This window comes from Vanellus vanellus, assembly GCF_965231255.1.
Source record: "Vanellus vanellus genome assembly, chromosome: Z".
In the NCBI taxonomy this organism is placed as follows: domain Eukaryota; kingdom Metazoa; phylum Chordata; class Aves; order Charadriiformes; family Charadriidae; genus Vanellus; species Vanellus vanellus.
In genome coordinates, this window is record NC_138908.1 from 20,315,155 (window position 1) to 20,328,803 (window position 13,649).

General features: G+C 34.8%; 1 protein-coding gene across 1 annotated transcript in view; it reads right to left on the bottom strand.

Annotated features, from left to right (window-relative positions):
- Positions 1-3,196: 3,196 nt before the first annotated feature.
- Positions 3,197-13,649, bottom strand: part of CEP120 (centrosomal protein 120) — a gene marked incomplete at its 5' end in the record, with an annotated part of 41,282 nt that continues 30,829 nt past the window's right edge. Inside the window, 2 exon segments of the mRNA XM_082498090.1 lie at positions 3,197-5,356; positions 6,060-6,205. Coding sequence (XP_082354216.1) covers positions 5,119-5,356; positions 6,060-6,205 — 384 coding nt within the window. The 3' untranslated portion in view covers positions 3,197-5,118.

The window sequence follows — 13,649 nt, forward strand, 5'->3', positions numbered from 1 at the left end:
CTTCACGTGTGCATGTCTGATTATAAAGCAAATAATAGCTTATGGTGCTTCAGCCCTGATGTGGATGACCTGTTGTATTACAATATTAATCCTGTTGCCAAAAATAACCTTCTCAGGAGAACACACTGATGGTCTGGTGTCCTGTGCAACCAACGTCTCTCAACACGAGATCAATAAAATTATTTTCTGTACCTCCCCCTCACTTATGCTAAGCTATTAAGCAAATACAAAAATGTTGAAGACTTACCATTACCACTTAAACCTAAGTTCTAAAAAAACATTTATTAGCTTGACTGCCTGCTCAACTCAAACCCCAATGATTTAACTTTGCTGCCCTACTTAACACTTGTATTTGTAAAACAAAACTTATGATAAGTCATAGTAAATCATAGTCCTGAGACAACAATTTTTACAGTTTCTTTCAGAGTACAGTTACAGCTACAAGCAACGTACAATAACTGTTGAAACAGTATTAGGTGGTGGATGGTTCTACTAGAATGCATCTGCCCCAGTAAACCCACTCTAAATTTTGATGCCATATTATTTTGTCAATGCAGTTATGTCTTGGTAACTGCATCACAACACTTCGGTCAAACATTCAGTAACACTACACTTCCATAATCAACTACTCTCTATGTATATTGTTAGAACAAAACTTTTTGTAGTAATACGTAAATTGTTTAAAATGCTGTCAAACTACTACAAGTATTTCACTTGGAAAAAAAAAAAAGAGCACTGGACTACAAAGTAGTGGGTGTCACTTTTCCAGAAGCATTATTAATAGGGACTATTTTAGTCTTCAGTGATGGGGAACGACAGGCTGTAGCCTTTCTTCAAGTTAAGAATAGAAAATAACTGTACTTGCAAGAATTCAATTACTCTGCATTAAAGCCACCATGGGGTTACTGTACATTTATACATCAGAAAGTCAGTAAATTATTTTTCTATAAATTAGTCTCTCAAAGTTGACTTTTTTTTTCCTTTCTGTTCTGAATGCCAAACTCCTGACTGCTTCTCCACCACAGAGACTTCATATCTGGATAGCCGACATCTGTAAAAACACTTCTAATGAAAACACTACTAATACAACCCCCTGGAGAAACAAATGAAATGAGATCTAAGTATGCAGCCGCCTTTCTACAGTTCTGTCTTTAACAATAGTGGGGCTAGTGCTTCCTATCCAAGCCTTGACACAGGTCATGATCATTTAGGCACAGTAGTAGCAAAATAAATAATTGTGTAAATATGTAATAACTGGTATAAATACTTCAGTAGCACTTAGAAGATATGATAAAGGACTTCTGTCTTTAGTCGTGCATTAAGGTTTATCTCAGTGGATAGAAGAGAGAACCATTTAAACTGCAGTGAAGGAGAACTATGGATTGAATACTCGAAAGCTCAGTGCCAGACATAACATTGCTTCTATTCCACAACAGCCCTTATGAAAGTGTATTAGTGTTAAAAGTGTTGGATAACCACTGTTTCTATAATATTTTAGCAGTTATAGCTTCACCCCCAAAAACAATATACTGGAAAGATCAATAATGGAAGTATGCATTTAAATAATCCAAATTCAAAGCAAAATGCTGCCATCTTATTTTTAATTTGTCATATTTTTCATAAGGCATTCCACTGCTTAAGTAAGAATTTAAAGACAATTTTTCTGATAAACAGTCTAACAAGTAACAGGGGAAAAATGTCCATTTCTTTGTAACAGTTCTCAAAATCTTGGCTAATACTCCATACTGTATCAAGGTGTATAAAAATTAACATCCAGATTTGCTGCTTTTCTTTTAAACCTGTACTAAGTTATTTGACACAACTCCTTGGTAGTAAAGATCAGTAGTAGCAAGTCCCCACCACTGTAAGGATAATTAGCGCATACAGAGACAGGAGGGGATCCTCTGCCTGAAGATTATCAGAAAAACAAACAGTGTTTCTAAATGCGCTCCTTTTTAGATGGGCTAATACTTTTCCTTTGAAACACTGGAATGGACAAATACAGGGTATAATCAAAGTTTCCTTATCCAAAACCAACTGCACGTTCTGGGACCGATTCGTAATGCAGATGAAAGCTGGAACTGATTTGGCATGGAACTGACACAGAACAGCCCCACCGCCACCACCCCCCACCTCCCATTTACTAATTTTTATAGGCATTTGGGTTCACAAAAACATATTGCTAAGAGTACTTGTTTTGAAATAATTCCACGAACTTGCCTAGTTAAATCTGGGTGCACTAAAATCAATAGCAGGAGTTTGCGAGAACTCCAGGAGGGTATAGCTGTTGCTCCTCTTCCCACCCCATTTTCTGAGGTGCACAGAACCAGGACTGAACCCATAAACACAGGTTTCATTTCCAGCAGTCTTTTTATGCTGGGTAAATTAAAATAGGCTCGTTGTCTCATGCATCTGTTTCAAATGGCATTTCTTTTGCCACAGAGATTAATATAATTTTTTTTAAGAGGTTTTTGATCTAAAAAAAAAAAAAAAAAAGTATTTGGTCTTTCCACTGAATAGCTATAACCTTTAAAATGGTTTTGAGGCAATAAAAAGGCAAATGGAACCCAACATAAATTTTTTTTTTTTTTTTAAAAAAGTAATATTGAGCTCATCTTTGCTATACATATCTACTACATATACAGATTTTGTTTCTAGAGTACTTCAGATTGAAGCACATAGACAAACTGTGCTGGAAAAAAATGAAATTGAAACATTAAGCTTAAAGTATCACTCTTTCTCATTCTAATACAATGAATACTGAGAGTAATGACTATGTAACAAAACAAAAATGCCAAATAAGTTTTTTTAATAATCAAAAAATTCATGCTTCTTGCCTTGTAAAGTAGTGATCTTTCAAATGACAAAATGGATCCAAATAGATTCAACTATCAGGCTTATAAATGTTTTTAAAAAAGTGTTCTACCTTTTATTTTACTCAAATACTTTGATTTACTAGAAAGAAAACTCACCCAAGTAGTTTAAACCCCACAGCAACATGACTGCCATTTTTCTTTGTAAGCCACGGAAGAGACTCACTTAGGAATTAAAAAGTGAAATTAATTTTGAAAGTGAACCTGTCAATTTTATGGATTCAAGCACTAAAGACTGTCATATTACCAGGAATAGTAAATAAAATTTTTGTTCAAGTACACAGTCAAAAAATAAACACAAAATCCTTAAAACTTACTTAAAATTAATTTTATTTAATAAAGTAACACACATGAAAAGTCATAGAATACCAGTTCAGAAAAACCACCAGATACAAAAATTTAGTCAACACAATCTTTTCGATCTTTAAGTCTAAGGCACCCTCCAGCGTTTGAAGAAGAAACTACACTTCTAGCAAGTGAGCAAGGATTTGAAGAAAAACAGCAGGAGCAAGTCTTCCTGTCAAGATAGAAGCTCCCTGATTCATTTACAATAATTGCATATGATCAGGCATCACTGATATGACAAAGCCATGATGTAAAAAAAAAAAAAAAATTGTAAAATTACTTTTCACGGATTTTTATTGAATTTATGAAGGTGTTATTTGCTTTGCTAGTGGTGAGGGATCTAATTTGAAAAATATAGTAGAGTGGGCCAAGTATTAAAAAAGTATTACTTAAACTTTGGTATTGATAAGTGATAACGCCTCACAGAATATGATATTTATGTTTATACAGCTTGTTTAAAACTTTTCTAAGGAGCCTAAATGAATAGTTTATTTAGCAGGAGAGACACCCATTTTAGGGAGGAAGAAAAACAATGCACCTAGAGGCAAAGCCAGATACAATATAAAAAAAATTATAATTAATACCATACAAAACAGGAAGGCCACATGTATACAGACATATCTATGGAAGTTGACTTGATTTTATGTAAAAAAAAAAAAAAGGAATTTTTGCATTGGTATCTTTGTTCATTCTAAAATTAACAAATCCTAAGACTTTTTCAGTACTTGACATTCAAATAGAGAAACATTTGTGCCTACAGGACAGACAAAAATGCCCATTGAAAGGACAGTGTTGTAAGCTAATGTTATTAGCTAGATCCACACAAATGCTTTTAAGATTACTGAAATAGAATGAAGGCTGGAAATCGGGACTTTTTCAACTGATTATGCAGAAATTAACATTTCCTGTCAATTTCTCTCCTGGCATTTAACTCCTTGAGACTGCACCCTGTTCATACTTCCACAATACACTTCCACATACAATTTAAGTGGTAAAGAGATAAGACGCTTTCAAATATACATTACGTAACTACAAAGTGGCTAGGTCTTGATTAAAGAAAACATCTTTATTTAGAATTCTAAAGCTCCTAGTTTATGTATGTGTTGAGAATTTAAGCGTATAAATTCACTGAATTAGTGCTTCAAGTATCATTCCTATTTAGGGATGGATGTAAGAATGCATATATATTATTGAACTAGGTCTTTATCCTTCTGGGCTCACCCTTACAGGCCTATGTGCAAAACTGCTAGGGCAACAAAGCGATTTTCATCCTGTACAATCAGGCCAGTTACTTGAAAATTGATTCGGTTTCAGTTTTTAAGGTTTGAGAGTTGTCCCCCCACACACTCAAAACCTTATCCCTTATTTACTACAGAACTTAGTTATGTCAGCTACAGTTGGAGAAGCAAAATTTAATTACCTTGTGATTTCATTAAAAAAGTGCCATTTGGTCAGTGCTAAACTGGTTCAGAATTAAGAGTTCTGTCAGGGAAAACAGCTGATGTCACTTTTCCCTAGTGTAGCTGAAGAGATCTTGTTAAAATTTGAAAGAAATTATGATAGTATTGACCAAAAGTTTTAGAATGAATATTAAAAATATTACAAATAAACCTAGCCAGGGTGATGCAAAAAGAGGTAGAAAACATTTCAGAAGAAAGTACACAAGATAAATATATTTACATATATATACATGAGTATAAAAACATTTCGAAATAGCCATTGTCCCTGTAAAACTTACAACTGTGCTTAACTTCACGTTGCAAATATTTACATTGACTTCAAAAAGAGCTAACAATAGTGTGCAAAATTAAGCATGACCTTACACAGTTTGCAAAGTAGTACAGGTTTATAAAAAAAAAAAAAGTCACTGTTCAAGTTTTGGCTCTTTTTAAGAACTTTTCTATTTAGTGATGTTCCTTTTCGCAATAGCTTCTCTGATTTGACGATCAAGTTCACTTACAATATGGTCTTCATGATTATATACTCCTGTTCTCAACAGGGTATCCCTCTCTTCTATCAAACGAGAGAGATAATCATCCGTGTTCTCATTTAATTTTCTAGAATGAAGACTATCTGCTCTACCAGCAGAATTATCTCTAACATCTTGCAATTGCTTTCTTTCTTCTAGTTGCTTCAGCCTGATGTTGATAAAATGGAAAGAATCAGAGGATAAGCCCTATTAAAAATTGCTCTGATAATTTTCATATTAAGTCTTTATGTTATTTATCTACTGAAGGACTTAGTAAAATAAAGAAATCTATAAAAGGTAATTTATAAAAGGTAAATTATCCTCTCTCTAGGGAAAAACAACTATAAGTAAAAGAAATTTTAATACTTAAATTCTAACAATACCTTTTCTATATGCATATGTCACTATAATACTTGGTACCAAGGCTCCTATTTTGATAACGCAAACAGCACTCAAATTATAAAAAGATTCAACATACAGAACTACCGCAGACAGTTTTTGGAGGACAACATTAGGTAGATTTAAAATTTTAAATATGTATTCAAAATATGAATAGTACACGCCTCTTCCTTTTCTTAACACAGCAGTTATCCTTAGAACTGGAAATTTAAAATAGAAAAGCCTGGTGCTGTACAACTTTGACCATAACATAAAAACCAGGGTGCAGTGGCCTTAAACATAGATTTTCTATACTGCAGTATTGTTGCATTTTATAAATGTGCAATCTTTACCTAAAGGACAATAAACTGTGTTCTTTCACTGGACTGCCAGCCAGTAATCTTGATTTAACTGAACCTTCTCCTATTTTGAGGCAGACAGCAAGAAAAGGTGGGGGGGTGAGGTGGGGAAGAATCTTACACATGCTTTTATACCTGTTAAGTTGATTTCTGATATCTTCCAGCTCTTGTCGGTCTGTTTCCTCCAGCCCTTCCTCTTCTGCTGCCAAATAGCGCAGCCTTAGGTGCTCCAGCTGTTGTTGCTGCTTTTTAAGGAAAGCCATCGCACTTTCTCGTTCACGCTAGTATGGGAAGGGGTGAAGATATAACTCAGTTGACTACATGATTACCTATAAAAGCGCTAATTATATATAGTGACATGAGCAAAACTTCAAGAATGAAGACACAACAATTAAGTCTCCAGCAGTATTAGAAACACAGGAGTTAAACATATTGATTTAGTTGTTGATATCTATAATACAGTAAGACCAGGACTATTACAATTGCAGTAAACCTGTCCAGGCTAGATAAGCTGAACAGATACCTTCCTATTAACAAAACGGCAAAAGTGTTATAAACAGTTTTACAAACTCTGGCTTAAGTGGGTAAACATAAAACTAGTATTTGTGGAACTGCTCAAGATACTGAGATTACAGAGATTTATTCCTTCACTACACTGCATTTTAAACTAGAATTTTTTGGGGAAATAGTGAACAGAAAAATACTATCTAGCTGCAGGAAACTTCCACCATCAGCCCCATAGTGCTTAGCGTCAAAGCTTCAAGAACTACTTTTTGAAATTGCAATTGTGGTTAAAAAATAAGCCTTGAAAACCAAACTCTGGTCAGGTTTCCTTTTACATATAGCTAAACTTTTGCTTAGAGCTAGACAACTTACTCTGTGGATTTAATCAAATTAATCTATCCATGCTAAAAGTTTACTTTAAGGTCTTTACAGAAACTGTAACAAAAATAGGGTTTTAGTAGACTACCACTTGGTGACATTAAAGTGCCTTAATAAGAAGTGTGGTCCTCTCTCCACTTGTTTTCCTCCCAGTCATTTTCCACATGGCCTTGTGCACTAACTCAATAGTCAGTCCTAGACTCTGAATGAGACAGAAGATCTGAGGTAAAATAGCATTTCTTTCTGTAGTTAAAAAATAAGGCAAAAGGTTACACAAACATCCTGGATCTAGACATATTGTGAAGTGCGAGGTTACCCTTGTAATTTTGACATTGCTTTCATCTGAAATATTTGATTACTAATACAATCGGTTTTATACTTATTACAGAGGTAAAATAAGATAATTTTGTTAGATATATGTATGTATACTCATCATTAATCCAAATATTATTAGGTTGACTGTACAGTCAGGCAGTTTCCTGAATCTCAGTTCCCAGCATCTTTAAGCACCCCCTGTTGATGATCAATAAGTGATAGGAAAATCTGATTTTCACAAGAAATTGGTATAAACAAAGATTCTAATTGTTGATTGGAACAGACAATGGAATAGAGAAGCACTTGACAAGAAATGTATGTAACCCCAAAGTACTTTACTTTTATACTAAATCCAATACACCAGCCAGGTAAATTAAATGTTAGAACTGCAGTGAGACAGGCCAGAAAGACAGAAGAACAACTTGTTAAAGGGATACATATTAAGAACAAAACCAGAAGCAGGAATCCTGCCAAAGAGTCTACAGCTGACAGATGACTGAAGCATAAAAAAAGCACTTTGAGAAGATAAGGTCATAGTCCTTCCTTCCTCATCAAGAGTTCATTGCAGAAGAACATTCTGACATAAGAGGCACCCTTTTTTATGTGGGACAGGTTTGGAGAACAGTCTCAGACTGAAGTAGAATAGGTTTCAGAATGGGAATCTACAAATATATGTAGCAAATATTAACAAGTCACTACAGCCAGCTGATATTTATCCAAGGGGTTTTGGGAGTTCTAGGGAAATTCAAACACAAAGTCACAAGACTAACTGGACATGTTAGTCTTGGTGTCAACATCACTACAATTGGTGTTGACACCACAGGAATAACCGTTTCCCCCTTTTTTATTTTATTCTTTCTTTAAACAGAGGCCTTAGGAATATCCAGGAACTACCAGCAGGACTTACTTCCACAGTGCCCAAACTGGTTAGAACTGTAACTAAAACCAAAACTAACAAGATATACAGGTACACCAGGAAGAATGAATCCAGCTTTTGTAGAAGTAGTCACAGTCCCACCTAGTCTTCCACAAAAAGCCTGAAAAACAACAAAACACCCAACCAAAGAAACCACCTACAACCAATCACAAAACTAAGCTGTCATGGAGAAAATCCTCAGATTTCTCTGGTCTTCTAAACCCTGAATAAGGATAGCAATTGATTATCTCCACAAAAGCAAGAAGGTAACAGTGGACTGCACAAGAATCTACTCTTTGATACATTCATAAAAGAGGAAGTCATTCTGGAAAAAACAGTTTGCTGCCAATACACTTTTTCTCCACTGAATATGTGAAAAAGGGGGATATTATGGGGACAAAAATATGAATTAGTTTGAAAAGGAAACAGATAAATTAAGAATACATTCCCTGACGTCTGTTAAACATGACCTTCAACTAATTGACTGAGGGCAGCTGGAGGATATTCGAAGATATCCAAGCCGAGTTTCTAGATCTTGTGCATCTACTGCTGGCTTCTGTATGGGCTAGATTGATATTTTGCATCAGTTAGCTAGTTTGGTTTTCAATGAAAAACACTGGCTGAAAGTCAAAACTAGGTAAATTCCAACTAGAGACATGATTCAAGTTATTAAAACAATGGAAATTAATCACTTAAGCAATGTACCAGACATGTTAGGAGCTTCCTAGTCCCAGAATGTTTTGAATTAAGATAGATATTTGCGTTTTAAAGAAATGCTACAGATCAAGCATTACTGTTGAAGTACTTAAAGAAAAGACAAAGGGTGCTTTTTTTTTTTTTAAATGAAATTGCAGCAAATATCACAATGGTATTCTCTGGTTTCCAAATATCTGGATAGGCAACAGCATCCAAACAGTAAAGCCAAATTTCAAGTATACAATGGGCTATGAGGAAAAATGGCATTACCTTAACTATTTTGATAGTTGTATTCATCTTAAGTTGTTTTCTTTGCTAAATGCAGGTAGTTAAGATAAAATGCTGAACATGATTTAGTCTCAAATTGGTTGGTATAAAAACAGTACAACTTAAGTTCTAGTAAAAGTAATAGTACTAGTAAATAAATGTAAATAGTAAATAAATGTACAGCAAATCTGATTATCTCAATTATCCAAAACCTAGAAGTACGAGGATGGGCTAATATCTTCTTTGAGACCATCAGTGTTCTTGGTGCTCTCATTTGCTCCCCTAAGTTAAACCCTTTGCAAAATAAAGCAAGTTAAAATATTGCTGTGTTTAAGAAAAAAAATAGTTAAGATTACTACCTTAAGGCAAATATGGGACCTAAAATTTCAAGTGTGTTAATTCTCCTTTGTAAAGTTTTATTTAGCTTCAGGAGAGGAGTTGTTGCCCTGTAAATGTAGAACAAGTCTAGAAATTTCTACGTGTCTGTCCCTACAGGTACAGAATCTAATAATTCAGTCTGGTGAAAGCTACTTTTCCTGATTAGACAACAAGTCTAAAGAAATTTGCTATTCTTATCCCTGTAGTAGGTAGATTACAGCCTGACTATCCAAGTTCTGGTTTTAGGTTTAATCTGTCCGGTACAACCTGGTTTTCCTGTTGACATTATCCAACAGTGGTAAGAGTCTTGGAGGCCACATAATAAACTATATAAAAATGTAATTTACAAGCAACTTGCTTCATCTGTAGGAAAAAAAAAAACACCCTCATCACTGTGCAGGATGAGGCTGACATCTTGCTCTTAGATGATGGCAAAAATCTAGATCTTTTACAGAAGAGAGGACTTGTAACTGCCATTATCTCCTTTTCTAGCCTTTCCACCTATACCGATTTGTGGCTATGATTAGCTTCAGTCCAATGCATTGTCACAGATGGTGAGGAAAGGATTAACTTCAGAAAAAATCTCCTTGCTCTGCAGTTCAGTTTATTCATGTCCTAATTTTCCCATTTTAGCCTAGGACTACTGTCATGAGAAGCTGGGGTATTAATGTAAAACTGCCAAATTTGTGTATCTCAGTAACCCTATGAGAGAATATTTTTGAAGGTATGCTGGGCAAATGTGACCCAAAAACTAAATACTGGAAAACTAATGCAAAACACAGTAGCACTTATTACTAGCACAGCAAGACTTAACACATTAACAACATGCTCACAATGGCAATCTGATAGCAAAAAAGGCATTTGAAACACACTGAAAGAAAAGTATACATTAGAAGTACATATACTGAAGGTTAACAAAACAAAGTCCAAAGCCTAATCGCACCAGGAAGAAGACAGAAGATTCCTAATGCTTTCCTATTCATCAGGAGGGGTCTCATTTAATATTTTGGTCCTTTAATGCCGTCACTGAACTAGTTTCAGAACCATAAGGTTTTTTGATTAAGAAACATCTTTAGTGATGTTTAATGAAACCAAGAAAAGGACAGAAGAGAGAATGATGCAAAAGCAAAGGAGAGATGTAGGAAAAGCAAGGCTTTCCTGAAGAATCCTTTGTTCAGTTCTTATGTTTTCTCTGTTAAAATTGTCTATGAAATTAAAAAAAAATAATCAGTGTCATAGTGAGCATGCTCATTGCTTAGGATCATCACACCAGCACAGGTTGCCCAGAGACGTTGTGGATGCCCCATCCCTGGAGGTGTTTTAAGGCCAGGCTGGATGGGGCTTTGAGCAACCTGGTCTAGTGGAAGGTGTCTAGACGATCTTCAAGGTCCCTTCCAACCTAAACCATTCTATGATGATAATATCCCTAGATTTGTAGGGAAGTAAGTTTGAATATAGAAAGTGCTAAATTCTCCTGTTCTCCATAAAGAAGAAAAACTCTTACCAGTACATTTTGTCTCCAAGTTAATGTTGGGTAGGACTTCCTTTCAGATAAATGTGATTAGAAATTTATTTACATCACAATTGTATTAGTAATAAAATTATGACAAATATTTGGCATTTCCTTGTTTGGGAGGGGAAAAACAAGATTAATTTTAGTTCTCTAACAGTGAAAGTCAAGAATTTCTGTAGCGTGACATGTCATGACCCTGAATAAAGGCATTTAAACACAATATTAAATTTAAAAAAATAAAAATCAACATTTTCTGAGGCAAGATTTCCCTGGCATTCAGTTTAAGACAGTCCAACTTGGACAAAAGACATGAATGCAATGCAATGAGAAGGGATTTTGTAGATTCATTTGTGATGGATCCTGTATGTAATTTAAGTTACACACTTCACACTCTGATTTTCAAATGTCTTTCCCAACATTAGTCTTCGACTCCTTTAAAAGTCTGTCATAACAATTTGTGGGGTGCATTACAGCAAACTTGCTCTATGTGTACCATTCATACCAGAGCAAAAGAAATCCATTTCCTAATAATACATAAATACAAGAAGATGGCAAAGAATTTACAACAATTGTTTGATAAGAAGTGAGGCATGCTGACTTTGAATTAATTTATATACAATTCTGTGTTGAGGGTCCATAAAAAGACAGTCTTGTTATGGTAAGAGAGAAGGAACGATTTCTTTTTCATCAGTGATGAAACTGGTGCCACTTTATCCAAGACATTCAGGTATTAAATCCAGTTCTCCATCACAGTTTAATAATCCACTGGGCAACAAGCACTTTTTTTTAAGCCAGAGAAGGAACCAAATGCTACTGCATAGTACTACTTGAAATATAGCAGAATTTACTGTGAGATCTTCCAAAATGAAAAAACAGTGTTAATAAAACACTTCTGAGTATTTATGGTACTAATAAAGCAAAGTCCAGCATTTCTAAACTCACTTGTAACATCTTCATTCTATTCTGTGTATACTTAAAAACTAAGTGATAATTGGATATAAAGTATTTTTAAGTGTACCTCAGTGCACACAAGTTTATACATAGATACACATACCCTTAAAATTCTCAGTCAAGACTTTGACATACTTTAGGTTTCCAGAGAACATGCACCTGTAATATATACCGAAATTAGGAACATTTAAGATTTATTCCCAGCTGCTTATTGCAATCCAGTCAGGCTGTTTTAAGCCTTAGTAAGAACTATTCGAATTTTTAAACTTGTAGAATTTTGCATTTTTAAATTTCAGGTAAGGAAATACTGGAATCATCAGCTGCTGTACTAAGGCAACTTTGTGGATAGATGATAATTATGGCCCACTAGAAAGTCAGAACACTTAGAAACTTTACTCTTGCATCACCACCTAATTAATGTCAGCCATTATCCCATAGTGAGGCAGCCACAAACAAACCAGGAGTATCATATGCAGATTACTTTGAAAATTATTTTTGCACTACACTCTTAGTTACCTTAGGTACCTTCTCCTCCATTACTTTCTCAGCACTGCTAGTCATGCTATTCCTTTTGCTCGTTTTCTTTCCTTTCCCCCCCTTAGTGAAACTTCACCAGTATTCCTTTCTCTTCTTATTTTGGTATTTTGCCATCCTCCTCTTACAAGCCGATAAACAAAATCAAATCCAATGCAAAAATCACATATTAATTATGAGATAATTTACTTCAATGTTTTACTACTTCATTACTTTGAATCTCTAATGCAGCGCTTGAGACATGGAATACTGTTTTAGGAGCTCGCATGGTGGCAACTTCAATCATGTTTTGAAGCCTAGGGTACTACAGGAATATCAGCATTAAATAAAAATTAACTAGTAATAAAAAACCCTCAAAATTTCAATTATAACCAGATCATAAAAGAATCCCTGCCTGCCGCCAGGTGCTCTAGTTAAGAGGCTCTTCAATCAAGGAAGCACAATCTTTATTTTGCCATAGCTGCCTATAAATCCAAAAGGGAGATGTAAACATACATACACTAGACTAAACAATGGCTAAATAGCAGCCACTATTCATTCTCCCACTCACACATACCATGTAAGTCTGTGGGAAAAACTTACGATTGAAGCTAAGGAACTCAAGTAAAGTTTTCTGAAAATAACCCAGAGCTGACAAGTCAGTAGGAGGGCCTGGATGGTTTCAAGACACAGTTTTTAACCAAGACTTGGACCTCCAACTGTTTTTTTTTTGTGTGTGTGCTTTTTTTTTTAAACAAAGATTTACATCCCATCTTTGGCTAAATTACTTATAAATTAATCAAATTAATTACTGAGTGGATAAGCAAGACACTGGACAAGACAAGAGTGAATGTCAGCCAGCCAAGACAGTCTATGTTGTTTTAAACAAACACATCAGTGCTGGTTTTAACAGATCTGTAAGGAACAAACACATTAAAAGACTTAAACATTTCTCCCAGAACACTGGATAATGTATGCAGGTACTTTTTGAGATTTGGTTTTCTAGATTACAACAGAGATTATCAATAGCTGAAAAATGACATTTCTGTATCAAAACAAAAATCAAAGCTGTTTGTTTCTTGCACTCTGACAGGTTCTGAATTTAGCACCTAAGATCTCTGTAAGTACATATGTAGTTCTGTGTAAATGGTTTGATTGCTCTCAGAAGTAATGCTCACATACATAAAAACTATGGAAGTCTCATTTGTGTAGTAATGAGATCTGAGTCAGCAAACTCTGAAAGACATTTTTTGAAACCTCTGGAAATGATAAAATCTACCTGGGTGCATAGATA